This window comes from Podarcis raffonei, chromosome 5 (assembly GCF_027172205.1).
Source record: "Podarcis raffonei isolate rPodRaf1 chromosome 5, rPodRaf1.pri, whole genome shotgun sequence".
Taxonomy (NCBI): domain Eukaryota; kingdom Metazoa; phylum Chordata; class Lepidosauria; order Squamata; family Lacertidae; genus Podarcis; species Podarcis raffonei.
The window spans coordinates 67,942,161-67,963,286 of NC_070606.1; the positions used below are offsets into that span (position 1 = coordinate 67,942,161).

Below are 21,126 nucleotides of genomic sequence, written 5' to 3' on the forward strand. Positions count from 1 at the left end.
TAGCTGACTTCACTGAAGCCAGCTGCACTCACATAGAAAAAATTGACAACTTTACAAACCTTGCAGGAATTATTGCCAACACCAACTGCTGTTTGGATGCCATTTGCTATTACTTTGTGAACAAGGAATTCCAGGAAGCTTCCATGAAACTAAAAACCAAATATCTAACACAACAGAAACAAGGCACTGAAGATCAAGACCTAAAGACTGCATGCCCAGATATACGTAATGGTGACAAGTGCACTACCACTCAAAATGCTGTTTTTTCTGTCCCCCAAAGTGCTCCAACAAATAATGTGCCATTATTACTGCTTCAATGCAGCTCTTCTCAATTACTTCTCAATACAGTGGTACCTCGCTCCCACCCAGGTGGGTCAGAGCAAGGAAGTTGCGCCGCAGACTTGTGCCGCTGCCCTTGGCTACATGGTGCGCGCGGGGCTGCTGGCTGCCGCCGCCATGCCGATGGAGAGCCGGTTCCCCATCTGCAGGACGCTGCAGTACCTGAGCCAGGGCGACATCATCTTCAAGGACGCCATGAAGGTGATGACGGTGAACTACAACACGAGGGGGCCTCTCAGCAAAGGAGCCAGAAAATTTGTATTTTTCAACATACCTCAGATTCAGTACAAAAACCCTTGGCTTCAGATTGTGATGTTTAAGAACATGAAACCACCGCCATGCTTAAAATTCTATTTAGATACTGGAGAGCAAGTCCTGTTTGATGTGGAAGAGAAGACCAACAAAGAGATCGCAGAACATGTTAAGAAAGTTCTTGGTAAAAGCGAGGAGACACTGCAGGGAGAAGCACAAGAGAAAATGAAGCTACGGCATCCCACAACATTTGGCCCCAAAAAGTACCACTTGCGGCAATGTACGTGTTAAATTGGAGGCCATATTGCCTGCCCTGGTAAAGTGCCATTACCAAAGGAGATGACTGGGAAATATAGAACTGCCATGAAAGAGAGTGCTGCTTCCTAAGCCAACTTTCTACAGCAGGGAGTAAAGCATTCAGACTGACAAGAAAGTGGGCATCTTAACACTGATGACAACACATTGGTCTTTTTACAAACCACCATTTAAGTAACAGAAAAATATCTGGACTTACTTAAACCAAGTAAGGATGAATCTTTTAAATAAATTATGGAATTAAAAAAAAATACAGTGGTACTTCTAGTTAAGAACTTAATTCGTTCCAGAGGTCTGTTCTTAACCCAAAACTGTTCTTAACCTAAGGTACCACTTTAGGTAATGGGGCCTCCTGCTGCTGCCGTGCTGCCACCGCGTGATTTCTGTCCTCATCCTGAAGCAAAGTTCTTAACCTGAGGTACTATTTCTGGGTTAGTGGAGTCTGTAACCTGAAGCGTTTGTAACCCGAGGTACCACTGTACTGATAAAGTTGTGTTACCTCCACCAGCAGGGAATTCATGCGTGGGGTGTAATGTCTCTATACACAGAACACACCGTCCATCTCCCCAGAAGTCCCTCAGATATGCCATTATCCCTGCATAGAAACTCGGTCCATCTTAATGGCCAGTGTGTTTGTAAGTAGGCTAGTGGGTCATGAGCTATCTCAAGCAAACACAAGGCACTTGGAGACAAAGGGTGCCAGCTTGCTTGCAATGCAAGCTGGCTGACTCAATCAGCAGGCTCCTGGTTTGGCACTATCAGCTAACCTCCCCACTGCCAACCTGGTTCCAAAAAACCTTATAAAATTCAGGTGTCAAGACTGTGGCCTTCATTCTAAGCAACTTGTCTCATGGGGGAAGACTTTGTATCTGCCCTATATTATTTTACTAGCTCTTCTGAAAGGAACTACCACCCTCTTTCAGAACTGGACCTCTTGTCCCTTGCATTACCAGCAGCAACTGTTCTTTTACTCTATCCGAATGCCATGACCAAAGCAATAAAAGGTAAGGATAAAAAAGGTAAAGGACCCCTGACAGTTAAGTCCAGTCACGAACGACTCTGGGGTTGCAGTGCTCATCTCGCCGACCTTCCAATCGGCAAGCCCTAGGCTCAGTGGTTTAGACCACAGCGCCACCCGCGTCCCTAAGTGAAGGATAGCAGATGTTTATTTTAGCTTGATTACGGACTCAATAAGCAGTGATTTCATCCCTCAGAACAACAATTGACAGGCTCCTATAGCAGCCCGTACGCAGAGCTTTCGCCTGTCTCCGTTGATGCATTTCCAAGCCCCTTTAATATGTTGCAAACATTGAGGTCTTGCTGAACATGATTAGAAGGGACCGGATGGTTAAAGGTATACAGGTCGGAGCTAAACAGTATAAATTGAGAGCATTTGCAGATGACCTAGTTTTGACGTTACAGGAGCCAGAATCTAAAAGAGTTTTAGAATTAATTCAAGAATTTGGTCAGGTTTCAGGATTCAAATTGAACAAGTTAAAAACTAAGGTTTTAGAGAAAAATTTAACATTGACTGAAAGAGAGAAGTTTCAGAATGAAACAGGTTTGACTGTGGTTAAGAAAGTGAAATACTTGGGGATTAATATGACAGTTAAAAATGGGAATTTGTTTAAAGATAACTATGAAAAATGTTGGATGGAAGTGAAAAAAGACTTAGAAATTTGGTCAAATTTGAAGCTTTCCTTGTTGGGTCGAATTGCAGCTATAAAGATGAATGTATTGCCTAGAATGTTGTTTTTGTTTCAAACATTGCAAATTGTGGACAAGATGGACTGTTTCAAGAAGTGGCAGAAAGACATTTCTAAATTTGTCTGGCAGGGCAAGAAGCCCAGAATAAAATTTAAGATATTAACTGATGCAAAAGAAAGGGGTGGATTTGCCCTGCCAGACTTTAAACTTTACTATGAATCAGCAGCGTTCTGCTGGTTGAAAGAGTGGCTGCTTCTTGAGAACACAGACATTTTGGATTTAGAAGGTTTTAATAATGTGTTTGGGTGGCATGCATATTTGTGGTACAACAAGGTTAAAGCACATAAGGCATTCAAAAACCATATTGTCAGGAAAGCATTGTTTAATGTCTGGATAAGATACAAAGACTTACTTGAAAATAAAACCCCAAGGTGGTTGTCACCGATGGAGGCTAAGGCTCAGAAAAAACTTAATATGGAGGCCAAATGGCCAAAATATTGGGAAATTTTGGAGCAAGCAGGGGACAGACTGAAATTGCAGAGTTTTGAGAAATTAAAAGATAAAGTGCGAGACTGGCTTCATTATTATCAGATAATGGAGGCTTACAATTTGGATAAGAAAGTTGGCTTCCAGGTGGAAAAATCTAAATTGGAAACAGAACTGTTAGAACCCAAAACTAAGACTTTGTCAAAAATGTATAATTTGCTGTTGAAATGGAACACTCAGGATGAGACGGTCAAATCTGCTATGATTAAATGGGCAGAAGATGTTGGCCATAATATTATGTTTGCTGACTGTGAACAGTTATGGACCACAGGTATGAAGTTTACGGCATGTAATGCCTTAAGAGAGAATATTATGAAAATGATATACAGGTGGTACATGACCCCAGTCAAGCTTGCAAAAATCTATCATTTGCCCAACAATAAATGTTGGAAATGCAAGGAAACTGAAGGTACATTTTTTCACCTTTGGTGGACGTGCCCTAAGATTAAGGCTTTCTGGGAGATGATATATAATGAACTGAAAAAGGTATTTAAATATACCTTCTTGAAGAAACCAGAGGCCTTTCTCTTGGGCATGGTCGGCCAGTTGGTGTCAAAAAAGGATAGAACTTTCTTTATGTATGCTACAACAGCAGCAAGAATACTTATTGCAAAGCATTGGAAGATGCAAGATTTACCCACTCTGGAAGAATGGCAGATGAAGATGATTGACTGCATGGGATTGGCAGAAATGACCGGCAGAATCCGTGACCAGGGAGAAGTCGGCGGAAGAAGATTGGAAGAAATTTAAGGACTATTTACAGAAATATTGTAAAATTAAAGAGTGTTGAATGATGTTGGATAGAAATTAAGGGGTTTCTAGCTGTAATGTTTTGAGATAAGGATTTGCTGAGTAAATAATTTGAACTGGAATACAAGAAGGGGAGGTATGAGGAGGTCAGGGAAATAGTCATTGAAAACTAAGTATTGTGAAATGTACGTGTTTTTAAACTTTTTTGCTTTTTTCTTTTTGTTTGTATAAAAATTGGAAACCTTAATAAATATCTTTTTTTAAAAAAAAAAAATGTTGCAAACATTAACATTCTGAGACTAGACTGCAGTGCCGCTTTAAGAAATGGCTACCTTGAAGCCCTACCCCAAGCCGTCCGCATCTAAAAAATGAGCCACCTTTTCAACAGGTGTCTGAACACTAGCTAAGATTTTTTTTTCTTATTCGTTGCATTTGTATACTGTCTTTTTGCCAAGGCACCCAAGGTGGTTTACAGTTTATAAGGGCTGAAAAAAAATGATAGAACAGGCGAGGGAGAAGTCCAAATGGAGAATGCGCTGATGCTGTGTTTGCCTGTGTCCCTCAGTCTCCACTTCCTCCCACAGGGCAGAGGCTGTCCATCTAACTATGTAGAGATTAATTAGTATAGTAAGACCGTACTTTCGCCAAAGGTTGTAGCAAATAACCCTAGTTTACATAGTGGGATGAAGAACCAGCAGTCTGTAGGCTGGAAGTGGCCTATGGAGCCTCCTCAACCAGCATACAACCGGCCCACCCCCATTCCCTCTATGAAGGTTTTAGGCTGAAAAAGCCCCTCCTGGAGTTAATAGGAAGCCATTTTCAAGTTGAATTATGGCACTGGGGAACATTTACAGGGGATTGCAACTGAGGAGGTTGACCACAGTGGTTCAGTTAGGAATGAAAATAGCAGTGTCTCAGATTTTCCAGGGACAGGCCTGGATTTACAGAAGCCATCCTGGTTTCTGATTTGATTCCAGAATGTCCTGCTTTTCCTTACGATGGTCCTACTTTCATCAGAGAAATGTTGGAAGGTATGGAATTATGTGACCGCCGAACCAAAGAGATAAGTAACTATACAATCTTTAGAAGACATCTGAAGGCAGCCCTGTATGGGGAACTTTTTAAATGTTTAATGTTTTTATATATGTTGGAAGACGCCCAGAGTGGCTGGGGCAACCCAGTCAGATGGATGGAGTATAAATAATAAAATTATTATTATTATTATGAACTAGGACGTCCCTATTTTCACTGGAAAAATGTTGGAGGGTTTGAAATAGTCGTGTGTGTGTGTGTGTGTGTGTGTGTGTGTGTGTGTGAACTGCACTTCAGTTCATAAATGTCCATGCCACAGTACGGTATATTTGTCAGTTTTTAAGTTGCCACATACCTCCTCGTTTAGTTGTCATTCAGTGTTTGTGGGAAATTCCACTTTTATTTTTAGCATCACTTGGTTTCAGTTGTACCCACACATTTAACTCTTTGTTCTCTTCAACACTTTGCTCTCAAGAGAAAAATATCACGTTAATAAGGGGATGGAAAACCGATGGCTCACTGAATGTTGTTGGAATACAACTCCGATCACCCCAGACTATAAGCCACGCTAGCTGGGGATGATGGAAGTTGGAGTCCAATAGCATCCAGAGGACTATAGGTCCTACAACCCATTTTAATGTTTATTTGTTAGTTACAGTGGTACCTCAGGTTATGAACTTAATTCGCTCCGGAGGTCTGTTCTTAACCCGAAACCGTTCTTAACCTGGGGCGCGCTTTCGCTAATGGGGCCTCCTGCTGCTGCCACACCACCACCGCGCAATTTCCGTTCTCATCCTGGGGCAAAGTTCTCAACCCGAGGTACTACTTTCGGGTTAGCGGAGTTTGTAACCCAAAGTGTTTGTAACCCAAAGCGTTTGTAACCCAAGGTATCACTGTACCTGTCTATCTCCCATACAGCTATTTGCTTGCAACCAAAAAGGGCACGTTATCTAAGCATTATCAATGCATAACTACAGCTAGGGATTTCTCGTGTACTGTAGCCTTTCTCTTTCATGTTTTAGTTTAAATGTTATTACAAACAATAAACATAAACCTAGCAATAAATATATTTGCTTCTGCTGTTGTAAATCACTTATTTATTTTTTAAAAAAACACACGTTTTTCTGAGAAGTAGAGCATCACTGTCAGCAGCTAACTGCTTGGTGTAAAGTTTTTTGTTTTGTTTTGCAATGGTTTTTTGTTTTGCACTTTGGGGGCACTGTTTACTGAGTAGTTGTGCGACCAGAAATTTGGAAAAGAGGAAACCAGTGGTTCTTTTTACTTTTTCATTTACTCAGGGTAAGGGAAGAAGGAGATTGGTAGCTTGCTAACTAGTATAGTTTCTGAATAATTCTGACTGCAACCAGGAAAAACATTAAAGTTGCTCTACTATGTAATTTTCCACAGAGCACAGCTACAACACCAAAGATATGCATCTCTCTGACAGCATTTGCATATCTTCCCCTTCTTCCCACAACTAAGTACCTAGTAGTGGTGGTGAAAAAGTGTACTTTATATTTTGCCACCACTACAACACCACCTTGAATTCACCACAACTCCAAAAGGGTGACATTTAAAAAGAAACACAAACAGGAACTCTGGTCTGCTTGCTTCCCTCTAAAAAGAGGAAATAAAATATGTGGTGAAGAAGTTTACGGTTTGCATGCCAGTTGTTTTTCAACTCGGGTTTTCCTCAGCAGTGAATCATGAAAATGGCACGGCTTGTGGGGAGGTCAAATAATGAACTCAACGACGCTATGGGAACCCTTATCTCATTTGCATTCCATTCTATTCAGGGAATAGATTTTAAAAGAACATGTACTAAAAAAGATTCTATATAATTATTAGAACCTCCTTTCTATGATTTGTTCTTAGTCATCCATTTGAGCACAAACTGGTTGATGTGCACAGGTTTGTATGACACTGAAGATCCTGGTCCAATGGTTATTCTAAAAATGCTAAGCAATGTGGTGAAAGGGTTGTTTTCCAACGATGGATATTTAAGACTGATTTGCTTGCAGATTAGATACCAGTTAAAATGCAGTTTGGCATATTTGTTTACTCACAATGAGGGTTCTTAGACACATTTATTTCTCTAGATTTAACTGCCATAAGGCACTAGGGGCTCACAACCCTGTGGTGCTTGACTTAAATGCAAAGCTGCAACCGCAGGAGCTGCCTGCCCATTCCACGCTGCTCTTCCTCCTCTGGAGTTCTCATGGAGCACGCCAAATGGGTGTTTTCTGCCAAGGGGTGCCCACTAGCTCCTCGTTGGCCTCATCCGGGGTCATTGTTAGGAAGGGTCAAGCTCTCTGGCTCCATGTGGGCACCATACTGATGCTCTACCACCCCACCCACTCCTTCTCTCCTTGCAGGCTCCCTGGTGCTGCATGGCCCTGCTGCAGTTTGTGCAATTTATGCAGAATTTGCCACCAGACTGGCAGTTTGGGGGACTCAGTGTGTCACGGCAGGCAGCCCCTCTCCTTCTGGAATATTAGAATTGTAGAGTTGGAAGAGACCCCGAGGTTCACACATACACACCGCAAGGCCAGAATCTCAGCTAAAGATGGCCATTCAACCTCTGTTTAAAAACCTCCAATGAAGGCGAATCAACCATCCTCGGAGGTAGTCTGTTCCACTGACAAACAGATATTACCATCAGAAAGTTCTTCCTAATGTCTAGTGGGAATCTCCTTGTAATTTGAATCCATTGTTTTGAGCCCTACCCTCCGGAGCAGCAGAAACAAGCTTGCTGCATCTTCCATGTGACAACCCTTTAGATATTTAGATCATATCTCCTCTCAGTCTCCTCTTTTCCAGGCTAAACATACCCAGCTCCCTCAACCATTCCTCATAAGGCTTGGCTTCCAGATCCTTTATCACCTTGGTCGCCCTCCTCTACACGTGTTCCAGCTTGTCGATATCCCCCTTAAAATGTGGTGCCCAGAACTGGAAACGGTATTCCAGGTGAGGTCTGACCAAAGCAGAACAGAGTGATTTAGAAATACTTCTCTGTGTACATCAACAGCTGGCAGCAAGGTTGGATACACCAACATTCTGTATTTTGTGTATTTGCCTTGTAAATACCTGCTCAGCTTGGTACTTTCACCTCCTCTTGGCTTCTGATGGACTATACGGCAGCCTCAATTGGGCCAGCATGCTTTGCGCCAGCTCCTTGAGCATTGGATTATCCTGCTATTATACTGTAAAGGCTGGAAGCTTTTGTATTCAGACAGTAATTGTTATCATGTTTTTGCCATCTTAGGACTTTATCTGTCGGCCTGCCAGTATTCAGAGGGCACAGCTGGTAGAAAACACAGTAATATGTCCCCTGCTCAATGTGAGCTGCCAAAAAGCACATTACACCATAACACAATATTTAACCCTCCTGACAAGGTGTGATGAATTTGCCTGTAGCCAAGAGAATGAAGGAGATCTGTCTGTTAGTTCCTTCATGAGGACAGAATTCTGAATATTTTCACCAATAAAGTACTCGGAAATCTTTTTGCCAGTGATCCAGGAAAACAGAAAGCCGGTGTATTGTCCTCAGCTTTCTCAATCTTTATTCTCACTTCTTCCCCACTGGTAAAGCAGATTGTACCCACATCCTCTTTCTTTGTCTGGGCACCTGTAATGTTGCTAATCCTAGTTCCCTAATCACGACAGACATTTTCCAAACTTTCTTTTGAGATGGTCATACAGTATATGTCACTAGCGTCAATCTTTCTTTTCTTTCCCTTTGCCTTTCCCCTTGTCTAATATGCCCCTCTTACCTCATTATCATTTCTGTCTAGGAAATTAACTTTCTGCCTAGTTTATGCATTAAGCTACAAGTAAGACAAATGATTGTTTAATGCGAGCAAACAATGCACTCACTGCTGCACACTGCTCATGTCTGCGCTTCACTCTACCCCCAGTCCTGCTGCTTCTGCACCAGAAAGGACACAGTGTAAAACCAGACTACTGGTTTGTTTCTCTCCAAGCAAACCACAAGTGGAACCTAAGGTTTGGTTTTGGCTTACTGATCATGGTTTGTTTGTGGGACACAAACCATGAGCCCATACCTGCATGTAACCTATCTGGCTTGCTTCTCCCTCAGAAGGCAACAGGCAGGTGTGGGGAAAGAGTGAAGCACAAACTTCTGAACAGTATGCGCCAGCATACTGTTCATTCTTTAAACTAACTGTGGTTGAAGGTGGCATGCAAACTGGGCCATTGTCTAAATATGCACAATTCTGCCACATAGTGGTGTAAGTGTGCTGCTGCTGCTGCACTGTACAGTATCCAGTCTTGCTTTAGCCTGCAGCCACTGGGGCTAATAGCAAATGGGCTATTGATATGAATGTTGTTTCCAGTATATAATGGGAAATGATCACTGAAAGTCTGTAAGTAATGATGGCAGAAAAAACACAGATGATACACCTGGGAAGGCAAACGTGTGTGTTGTCAGCCAGGTATACAACTTCCTTATTGCCACCATACAATATTGCTACTTCTGAAATCACAGGCAGGGCCTCATCATGATTTATGACTTAAAACTCAGTCCTAAAGTGCTCCAACAGTCACTTAACAAGTAACAGCAAAATTATTTGAAATGACAGATAAATCCTACTTATTTTTATATTTGCTATTTATAACATGGTTTCAACGATCTATTTTGACTGCTAGTTTCCCAGCTTGTTCCGTTTGCTTTTCTACATTTTTAAGATAAGGCACTTTTTAAATGTTAGAAGTCTGACACGTCTTTTCAATGTATATCAATCATGCCTCAGCACATCAGTCATTACATTGTCTTATTTAAACAGGCCCTTGTCTAGAACTATTTTCAAAGTAAGTGCAGAAAGTTTGGCAGCTGGCCTCTTCTCTGAAGCAATGTAAATTACTGTAGTGTGCGTTCATCAAAATTTCATTTCTGTCTGTCTTTCCAATGTATTTAATATTCCAAAAAAAGAAGAGGAGGAGGAGGAGGAGGAGGAGGAGGAGGAAGAGGAGTTTGGATTTGATATCCCGCTTTATCACTACCCGAAGGAGTCTCAAAGCGGCTAACATTTCCCTTTCCCTTCCTACCCCACAACAAACACTCTGTGAGGTGAGTGGGGCTGAGAGACTTCAGAGAAGTGTGACTAGCCCAAGGTCACCCAGCAGCTGCATGTGGAGGAGCGGAGACACGAACCCGGTTCCCCAGATTACGAATCTACCACTCTTAACCACTACACCACACTGGCTCTCAGTGTACAGTGTGCCCCCCTCCCCAAATATATACCAGCAGAAAAGTTTGTGTGGTGTTGTATTATTTTGCAAAGAGTGGAAGGAAGAATGAGAAATATCCAGTCTAATTGCAATTTAGAACAGTGATTCTTCTCTGCAGCACCCTTACAGAGCTGTGCGGTTACAGAATATAGGACAGTGTGGCACAAGAACTAGGAGTAAAATCAGTCATCTTCCCCGCCTTTCCCCGCACATTTAATCTAAGCTTAAAGATGAATGCTAATGATAATAGGGGAAATTGTCATAAAATCAAATGTCTCCATTTAAATATGTAAGGGAAAAGGTATGTTGTAAAATGCAGCAATCATTGAAATGTTTTTGCTGGCAATAGCGTGCTTCCAGGGGTGAAGTCAAACCGCTGCATTAACAGCACCAAATGACCTCCCCAGGGAACAAACCTGGGCAGTGTGTATGGAGGTCCTGGGCTACCCAGAGGATAAGACCCGACTCTCGGCCTCGCTGATGTAGTCCAAAGGAAAGCAGAGCCATATGTATGGCACCAGCTAGGCTGCAGGAGTACCAGAAGGAACAACACACCATCCAACCATCTTAAGGACTCCACTCCAGATTTGTGCAGGGTTTACTCCTTAGTCTTTTCTTCTCCCAAAGATATCCCACAAGGCAGTTGGAGGTTTAGGTTCAGAGTTTTCCTTCCCAGGCTGATGAGCCCCATGTGCCCCTCACTTACAGGTACCTCTCAGCATGACCTGAACACAAGCAAAAGCACATAAAGGCACGTCCTGGGACAGGGGATGTAACCTTGGGGAAATCTCAGCACCTGGGTTACAATCAGTCTGCTAGCCAGAAGTTCCCCATCCCTGCTTCAGCTCATCCTGTTTTCTGAATGATGTTGTTAGATGTTGGTGGGAAGATATTTATTAATAAAGACTTCCAGCATCTGAACGAAAGCAACGTTGGCTGACAGCCGGCTGCATTTCAGGCAGCAGCGAGCTAGTAAAGCAACTCTGCCCCTGGCAATGAACCCTGTGAGATGAAAAATATTTTTGCCTGCTTTCTTCCACCATGAGTCACAAAAATAAAAGGCTAGAATACAACATATCAATATGGCCACAAGCTCAATCTCTGCTCTGAAGGATCCCTCAGCTCTCCACAGAAGATTTAGGTTGCAGTTATAGAAGGGGGGAAAGGAAGAGTAAGTCCCATTTACATAAGTTTTCACCATTATTGAATATCACCCAAACAGATTAAAAAACCTGGGATAACAGAAATATATTTGCCTATGATGCAAGGACCTATGGATATTATATAACAAATCTGCACTCAGTTTGTGATATGGCAACCCTACTGCAGCCCACCATCTATGTGTTGTGGGGGCCTATTGGCTGCTTACCTTTTTTCTTCTTCTTTGCAATCCCAGACAGGCAGAAAAAAAATAAGGTCTATTAATCTCTTGTTTGCCTCCCAAACATAGCAGATGAAGTGGGAGGCAAGGAGTTCACTTGGTGGATCACAGGTTTTGCAGACCTGTTTTAAACTCCTTTATTGAATGTTCATCTGCTATTTAAAAAGGAATGACCCTAGTGTTTGAACTTCCAGGGATATAAAAAAGCATTAAGCCAATTATGCTACCCAATTGTTATTGAGAGGGAGCATAGCTCAGCGGTAGAGCATATGCTTTATATGCAGACGGTGCCAGGTTCAATCCTTCACCTTTCCAGTGGATTAGGTAGCAGGTGAGCGGACAATACTGGACTAAAGGAATAATCAGGCCTGATAGACAGCAGCATTGTATGCTCCTATTGGTAAACAATTAAGAAGCTTTTTTCTGGCTTAAAATGCTCTAACCAATGAGTGCAAACACTATGGAATAAATGGCAAACAGTTGGCACTTAAAGTATTAAAACAAAACTTTATTAAAGTTATGAAATAACAGCCATAATTTAAATTATTATTTGCTGCTTGTATTTAGGGTTTAGCTCTTTTACCAAATACTCCCTTCCCTTTCCCTGACACTGGAATTCTGCCCACTGCAAATTTTCTGGTAATAGCCTAAGCCAAGGGCTGGTTATGCAACTGATTTGCAGTATTCAACCAACATATACTTGTTGAATTGACTGTTCGTATTAAACTTTATTGCATCTAGGCAAACTGCATAAGGCAACCAAGGCAGTTTCTGTGCCAAAGCCAGGCCGAAACCATGATAGAAATGGATCTAGAAAATCAGTCTTCTTCCAGAGTGTCTGAATCTGGTCAGTGACCACCCACTCATAATAATATTTTACTTAGAATAAAATCCAGTTTGATTTGAAAACTGCCTCCAATTCGATTAATCTGTGTTAAGCAGAACGTAACAGCTAGCACATAAAGGCATTCTTGCAATTCAGTGATTTTTGAAGATTTTTGAAGATTTGAAGAGAATATTAAAATACAGCCCTTCTACTCTTTTTGTAACCCTCATTACAAATGCTGAAAACTTATTTACCTTTACTTTCTTAAACCATTCTTTAAATGATATGCAGCTTTTCTAAATGTGGGTTCTGCTTCCTCCTTGTGGCAAGTACAGAAACTGTTTAAGACAGTTAAGAAACACAGGATTTCAAATGACAGATAGATTTCCCACACGATGGCACTGTTGGGTGGTTTTCTTTCTGAATAATGTTGCTCATTAGCTAAAACATATACATTTCATTGTGCATTTTGGAAGCTTCTGTATTAATTTTAAATGAGAGTGGTGATATTTTACAACACAATTGTACTGCGGTACATTATGTTTTTGGGATAGTGGTCGTTTTGTAGTGGGGAGTGAACTTAGCTTTCTATCCCTCCTAGAGGCGGATTGATAAAATGGTTGCTCCCAGGAGAGCAACTCAAGAAGAAGAGGCCTGATAGACCTAGTCTTTTGTTGGTTTTTCTGTATACTTGTTTTTTGCTGTTTTCTAAGTGGTTCATTTCTGAGTTTCTCAGTTGCTTTGAGCCATATTTTTGTGAAAAGCAATATACTGTAATCATATGTACATGCTTTGTTCAGTTGAATTTACTCCCTAGTAAGTGCATATAGGGACGCGGGTGACGTTGTGGTCTAAACCACAGAGCCTAGGGCTTGCAGATCGGAAGGTCAGCGCTTCGAATCCCCGTGATGGGGTGGACTCCTGTTGCTCTGTCCCTGCTCCTGCCCACCTAGCAGTTCGAAAGCACGTCAAAGTGCAAGTAGATAAATAGGTACCACTCTGGCGGGAAGGTAAACGACGTTTCCGTGCGCTGCTCTGGTTCACCAGAAGCGGCTTAGTCATGCTGGCCACATGATCCGGAAGCTGTCTGCGGACAAATGCAGGCTCCCTTGGCCTATAGGGCGAGATGAGCGCGCAACCCTAGAGTCGTCTGCAACTGGACCTAAAGTGCATATAAGGCTGCAGCCTTCAAAGAAGATAAAGTTATAAAGGGCAGTTGGTTAATTCAAAGTTTGGAGAGGGTAGACGTCTGTTTTCAATGCGCTTCGCAATCCACAATCATGGGCTACTTCACACATTTCAATTATGTGTGAAAAGCATGCAGTTTTCACACTTGACAGTGAGTGACAAAAGTGCATCCCCCCCCCATATTGTAGAAGGGTGCTTTTGTTGACATGGGGTTCCGACGATCCATTTAGCTCCCCACCCCTGCCCCCAGAAGCGAAAATGTTTTCCGCCTAAAGTGTCACGCTCCCCTCCGCCCCACAACCACCCCCATCATATCAGGCCACAACCACCCCGAGTTGGAGAAGGCCCCGTTTAACCAATCAGCGTGCAAAAGCGGAGCAGCCTCCGCCAATAAGGCATCAGTAGGGCGACCGAAAGGGGCGCGAGAGAGGCCGTTGCCCCCAACGGCTGAACAATTGACGTTAGTCTCAGACGGGATAGGGCGCAGAACGCTCCACCGGTGTCCGTGAAACTGGTCATCTCCGCGAGGCGCCATGGTAGGGAGCGGGGGTTTCTGTGGTGGGGCTTTAGGAGGGACGGCATGGCGGGTGTTGAACCCCTTCGGCTGAGGGTGTTCTGACGGGGGCCGTGAGCTCGGGGTAAGAGGGTGGTAAGCAGGGCCCTATGGCGAGCGGGGAGACGGAAACCCGAGGTCTCCCGCGTCGTTCGCGGCGAAGGCCGGCCGACTCGTGGCGCGCGAGCACGAGGGAATGAGCGGCGGTTTCGGCAGCCAATGGAGAGCGGCCGCGTGACCCCGAAAGGCGCGAATCTTGCCGAGAGAGTCGGTTGGCTTCGCGCCGTTGGCGGTCTTTCCTCAGGGCCGAGAGCGCGAGGGCTGACCGTCGCTTCGCCTCAGATTTGCCATGGTGGGTAGCGGTGGAATATTGTGGTTTTGCTATTAAAGGGTGGCATGGAGGAGGCGTGAAAGCGATCGCTTTCCTTTGAATCAGGCCCACAGTGGGATAAGTCGGTGTTGAAATGTAAAACTGGGTATTCTGGCATGAAATCGTGGAGAAGGGCGAAAGGAGATAGTGGTCGGGAGGGAATGCACTGTAATTATAAACCGTTTGGGAAGTGCGTAGTGGCCAGATTATGGCAAAATGCTGTGAAAGATGACAGGTAATGAGTGCATAAGTAAAACTTAATTGGATCATATGGGAGGTAAGAGAAATACATCCTCTTTGAAAGTGTTAGTTAAACAGGCCTCGGATATTCCATTAAATAGATTATCTAGGCTGAGATAGTGGTGTGTTTGAAAAGAGAGCCACTTTAAAAAAATAGTATTTGGTGTCTGTGATGGTACATTTTTTTTTTTTTTAATTCTCAAGTCATTTACAAAAGAGCAAACTAATTTTCACTCTTCTATGTGTCTTTGTTCTGTGTTTTTTTTAAACAGCGTGAGTGTATATCTATCCATGTTGGACAGGCTGGTGTTCAGATTGGTAATGCTTGCTGGGAGCTGTATTGTCTGGAACATGGAATCCAACCTGATGGTCAGATGCCAAGTGACAAGACCATAGGAGGTGGTGATGATTCTTTCAACACTTTTTTTAGCGAAACTGGAGCTGGCAAGCATGTGCCTAGAGCTGTCTTTGTGGACCTTGAGCCAACTGTGGTTGGTAGGTATATTGCTTCTTTCCAATGTATAAAATTGCTAGTGTTAAGTAGACTTTATTGCAGTTTTGAGCAGTATATTAGAGTTATTATAGATTAATATTAACTTTAGCAATACAAATTTTACAGAATAGTTTTGTGGCAAGCTATCTGTTTTTACCATTTCATGCATAATGTTTTAAGGCTAAATGCATCAGGCAAAGGTGAAATAGGAATGGTTTACAAGATTCTTTATAATTTTTTGTAGATGAAGTGCGTACAGGCACTTATAGGCAGTTATTTCATCCTGAGCAACTTATTACTGGAAAAGAAGATGCTGCCAACAATTATGCCCGAGGCCACTATACCATAGGAAAAGAGATTGTTGATTTAGTGCTGGATCGCATTCGCAAACTGGTAAGTTTTAGTAGAAAACTAAGAACAGACACCAACCTATTTCGCTACCTTTCAAACTAGTCAGAAAAAAATATTCTATTATGAAAATAGGAGAGTACATTTAAATTGAAAGTATCATTAACAGGCCATAAATCCAAAGGACACACACAACCAAATTGCTAATCACACCCTCCTTACCACCTCCCATCTTTATACAAACTTAACTTACAAGTAAAGACCCATCAATCTTGAATTAATTTGACATCTGCACAGACAGCTATAGAACTACTGTAAGTGAGTAGGTTTTTGTAACACATACACTTGTACAGAGAGCAGTAAAATATCAACACATGAGTATTGCATAGGGATCTTCTATGTTCACAGGATTTTGGTATGTACAGACTTCCCATGTTCTGGTTTAGGTCCTTAATCTTAAAGGTATGATTTTATTGTGTCAGAATAGAGTTTAAAGGTGATTGAAATAGATTTAGTAGACTTAACAAAGACAGGAAAATTGTTTCTTTATTGCACATTAAAAAATATTCCCAAAGCCATGCACTGTAACTGACCACATAAATACCGTATTTTTTGCACCATAACACTCACTTTTTTCCTCCTAGAAAGTAAGGGGAAATGTCTGTGTGTGTTATGGAGCGAATGCCTACGGATGGCAGGGGAATCTGCTGCAGTCGTGAGCAGAGGATCCATGCTTCCCCTTCCCTCTGCCGTGGCTCGCTTTGAAACAGCAAAGCGGGAGAAGAGCCACTGAGTGGAGAGGAGAGAGGGACAGAGAGCCTGCTTGCTTTAAAGGAGAAAAGCAGGAGAGGAGAGGAGCCGCTTACACGAGTGTAAGCGGCTCCTGTCCGGTTGGCTCCTTTATCGCAAGCAGGCTCTCTGTCCCTCTCTCCTCCCCACTCGCTAAATAACAGCAAAGTTTTTCGCAAGCAGGCTCTCTGTCCCTCTCTCCTCCCCACTCGTCTTATAAGAGCCTTCTCCTCTTATACCCCTCTTCTGCATTATTAACAGCATCCTTTTCCACCCACCCCACACGTGTTCCTTGTCCCTTGAGTGCTTTTCCTTCCCTCCCCACTTAAAACGTGGTTACAAAGCACGGATCCACATGGATCCTCAGGATTTTTGCATTGGGCTACCCCAAACTCACCATCAGATCACATGTCTGTGGCCACAGCATGAACCACAAAAATCATACATCCACTGTTGCATTTAGAATATTTTTTTCTTGTTTTCCTCCTCTAAAAACTATGTGCGTGTTATGGTCGGGTGCGTGTTATAGAGCGAAAAATACGGTAATTAGAAGTCATTTTTGTGTCTTAGATGGGGGGGGCATACACCAGTAACAAGCTAATTTTATCCAAGGCAACTATTTATGTTATCTGAAATAGATAAATAAATTCTCTTTTGTTCACACATACCATTTTTTAATATTTTTCTAGAAATCTTTGATTTCAAGTAAAATGTACTAAAGATTTCATTTTACTACTTATTAAATTCAGTGCATTGTATCCAACATTAAACATATTTGTAGAACCACTGAAATTAATGGGCTTGATTAATTTAAGTTGACTTATTAGATCTACACTAAATAGAACTTACTAGTGTAGAATGCAATACTGAACTACTGCTTAGCTTTATCAAACATCAAAACAGCATATTTCATGAAATAATCAGACAACATTAAATAAGTCTAGGATCATTAGATTTTAAGACTTTTTAAGAAAAATGGAAGGAAATTTTTAATTAGCCAAATATTTTAAATGCACACAGTGAAAACAAATGATTTCTAGGAATGTCTTCATCAGCCCTGTTCATCACCACTAACACACAGCCCTTGGTACATTAAGTACACACTTGGAATACTAATATTTTGCTTGCTGTCTTTTTCTTCTAGGCTGATTTGTGCACAGGTCTTCAGGGTTTCCTTATTTTTCATAGTTTCGGAGGAGGCACTGGCTCTGGATTTGCATCTTTACTCATGGAAAGACTGTCAGTTGATTATGGCAAAAAGTCCAAATTGGAGTTTGCTATTTACCCAGCTCCACAGGTATCTACTGCTGTAGTAGAGCCTTATAATTCTATCCTTACTACACACACAACATTGGAGCATTCTGACTGTGCCTTCATGGTAGATAATGAAGCTATTTATGATATATGTCGACGCAATCTTGACATTGAGCGTCCCACTTACACCAACCTAAATCGTCTCATTGGCCAAATTGTTTCATCTATCACGGCTTCACTCCGTTTTGATGGTGCTCTGAATGTAGATCTGACAGAATTTCAGACAAATCTTGTCCCATACCCACGAATCCATTTTCCTTTGGCAACATACGCACCTGTCATCTCAGCTGAAAAGGCATACCATGAGCAGTTGTCTGTCGCTGAAATTACTAATGCATGTTTTGAGCCAGCCAACCAGATGGTAAAGTGTGACCCTCGCCATGGCAAATATATGGCCTGCTGCATGTTATACAGAGGTGATGTTGTCCCAAAAGATGTCAATGCAGCTATTGCAACTATCAAGACAAAGCGTACCATTCAGTTTGTGGATTGGTGTCCAACTGGATTCAAGGTATTTTAAAGCATTTTAAGTGAATTTACAAACCTTTCAGCCATTTCTTTATAGGTGGTTTTCATGGTGCACAAGCTGTCCATAAGTTCATTTTTAATCTGTTGTAAATTAACAACTAATAGGTAGTTGTTTTCACATTTGCCATTTTAACAGTGCAGTTGTAATTTTGAAAGTGAAATTAGTCAAATTAGTTCATAGAAAATGCTGCACTAATCAAATACGGTTTTAAAAGTTTCTTGAAGATGCAGGCCTCAGTCTAAAATGACAGGGTACATTTGTTCATTCATGAGGCCACTTTCATTCTTTCAGAGCAGATCCTTGTCACAGTTTTATTGAGTTCCAAAGATTTCCAGATACTTTTTAGAGGCAGGCCCATGTGCCGTGCTTTGTAATCCAAATGGGAGAGTATGCAGTATTCAGTGCACTTAAAAAACACTACGTATGAAATGCAAGTGCATTTTAGATATCCCAACAATATTAAACTCATGAAAATTACATTTCTTATTTGTCACTAAGAGGCACAAGATATCCAGTAATTTGGAAAGTTCATGGCCATACCACTTTTTTACTAATTTGTGGCAGTTAGCATTTCCTATCATCATTAAGCTCTCAAAGTAGAATATCAAAGGGTGAGATTTTTCCTTTAAAAATCTTGTAGCTAAGGACTATTATTAATGTTTCTATTTTTATTTTCCCTTTTACCCAGAGTGCTCAGAGCACTATACAGTGGTACCTTGGGTTACAGACGCTTCAGGTTACAGACTCCACTAACCCAGAAATAGTACCTCGGGTTAAGAACTTTGCTTCAGGATGAGAACCGAAATTGTGTGGCAGCAGCAGCGGGAGGCCCCATTAGCTAAAATGGTACCTCAGGTTAAGAACATTTTCAGGTTAAGAACAGACCTCCAGAACGAATTAAGTTCTTAACCCGAGGTACCACTGTATATAGTGGCATCGCATTTTATTCTCACAACCTTATAAAGTAGTGTAGGCAGAGAGATTGTGGCTACCCTGAAAATAAGCTTCATAGCATAGTTTGGGATTTGAGTACAAGTCTCCTTAAAGAACAACTGTTTGCTACACCACATCAACTAACCTATTAAAAGTAAAATAAAAAAGTATGTAACAGAAATCACCCCTTAACCAGACAGCTCATATAGAAATGGGCTGCAGATTTTTCCTCTGCGGAACAAAGACATTTGGGCAAGGAAGGAGGTCCAGTTTTCTCTATTCCCTCAAATAGGGGACCAGATGGAACAGCGCCCGTCATTGCTTTTACTGATTTTCAGAATTTGAATAATGTAGGTTTTAAGAAGTAGGGTTTGCCTATCATTTTTAAAGTATTTGTTTAGCATTGGGGGGGGGGACGACTTAACTAGATAGAGAGACTTTTAAATAGTTTGCCCTTTCCTGGTAGATTTTGTGATCTTTGTGTATGCCAAAAAATGTGATCCTAAGATATTAATAAGTTAACCATATATTTAACAATATTATGACTATTATTATTTGAATTTATATACTGCCCTATACCCGGAGGGCTTTCTTGGCTGAAATATAACTTAATGATGACTGCATTCTGAATGTTAATCCTGTGTAGTTTTATCGTTTTATTGATACACACAACCCCCAGGTCAGAAGTACAGTCTGCTCACAGTGGGATCCTCATGATTGCCCCCAAACCCACTTATCCTTCCCTTCCTATGGTGTAGAAGCAGAACCTCAGGACATAGTGGAGAATAGATACATACAATTTTTATATTCTCACCTACCTGATTGTCTTGTTCAAGTTGCTTAATATTCAGTTCATCTCTAATTTTCTTTCTGTAATGTCCTTGCCTGCTGTAATGGGAAGTAAGGAAGAAGCAAAACTCATAGGCCCTGCAATGATTCCCTTGAATGTGGGTGGTGGAGCATTGTGCTGTAGGGAAACATAATTAAACTTTCATTTTTCTTCTAGGTGGGCATTAACTACCAGCCTCCTACTGTTGTGCCAGGAGGGGATCTGGCCAAGGTGCAACGTGCTGTGTGTATGTTAAGTAATACAACTGCCATTGCAGAAGCTTGGGCTCGTCTTGACCATAAATTTGACCTGATGTATGCTAAGCGAGCCTTTGTGCATTGGTATGTTGGAGAAGGTATGGAGGAAGGAGAATTTTCTGAAGCTCGTGAAGATCTAGCTGCTCTTGAGAAAGATTATGAAGAAGTGGGTGTTGATTCTGTGGAAGCTGAGGCTGAAGAAGGGGAAGAGTATTAGAGAAAAAAAGTAATGTCAGATGATTATTTGAAAATATTTTCATACTTCAGTTCACTTGTTCTGTTTCAAATAAACATTTAAGCGTTCTAGCAGTTTGGTTTAATCATTTAAAATAGCTTTAAAATCTTTCTTAGAATAGTTATAAATATATTCTGAGAAAAGTATAAAATAAAGTTTCTGTCAGAAATGCTATGTACTGCCTCCTAGATTTGAAGATCTATTCTCCCTTCGCCCTTGCATTCCTTTTGCAACAATCTTGAAAACCTGAAAAATTTATATTGAAAAGAATCATACTAATACATTACAGGATCCTAAATCTTAGCAGACATGTCTTTATAATGAAAATCACATGGGGATATCATTGTACACATTGAGCTTTGTGTTAAATAAAGAAACATGAATGAATGTATGTATATCTTCCATTATTTCTTTTTTAAAAAGTTTCTGTTTCCTATTCTATGGTTTAATAGAACCTGATAATGGTGTCATGTTCACCCTTATATAGGACATTTCCAGAACCAACTGGAAAGAATACCTCATGAAAGTATCCTTAAAGATTAGGTAGAAAAATGATGTAATCTGTCCATGTAAATTTTAAAATAAAGACAAATTGCAAGCAATACATTGAGAAAGGGAATATAAACCCATCTTTTCAGGCAGTCAAGAGT

At 41.4% G+C, this 21,126-nt stretch overlaps 2 protein-coding genes across 2 annotated transcripts; both read left to right on the forward strand.

The window, feature by feature from the left end:
- The first annotated feature begins 456 nt into the window (after window positions 1-456).
- LOC128414540 (28S ribosomal protein S25, mitochondrial-like) lies at window positions 457-1,157 on the forward strand. Its single transcript, XM_053389959.1, has one exon. The coding sequence runs from the start codon at window positions 457-459 to the stop codon at window positions 880-882; it is 426 nt and encodes a 141-aa protein (XP_053245934.1). The 3' UTR covers window positions 883-1,157.
- A 12,835-nt stretch (window positions 1,158-13,992) lies between these two features.
- LOC128414541 (tubulin alpha-3 chain) lies at window positions 13,993-20,863 on the forward strand. Its single transcript, XM_053389960.1, has 5 exons — window positions 13,993-14,122; window positions 15,022-15,244; window positions 15,487-15,635; window positions 17,524-18,204; window positions 20,162-20,863. Exons 1-5 carry the CDS (start codon window positions 14,120-14,122, stop codon window positions 20,456-20,458), a joined length of 1,353 nt encoding a protein of 450 aa, XP_053245935.1. The 5' UTR covers window positions 13,993-14,119; the 3' UTR covers window positions 20,459-20,863.
- Window positions 20,864-21,126: the final 263 nt, after the last annotated feature.

Excerpts from the sequence above, each read along its gene's own strand:
- LOC128414540 (XM_053389959.1), top strand. The coding sequence starts at position 457 with ATGCCGATGGAGAGCCGGTTCCCCATCTGCAGGACGCTGCAGTACCTG.
- LOC128414541 (XM_053389960.1), top strand. Across the intron at positions 15,245-15,486 it reads CCTTGAGCCAACTGTGGTTG|ATGAAGTGCGTACAGGCACT; the intron begins GTAGGTATATTG and ends AATTTTTTGTAG. Across the intron at positions 18,205-20,161 it reads GGTGTCCAACTGGATTCAAG|GTGGGCATTAACTACCAGCC; the intron begins GTATTTTAAAGC and ends TTTTTCTTCTAG.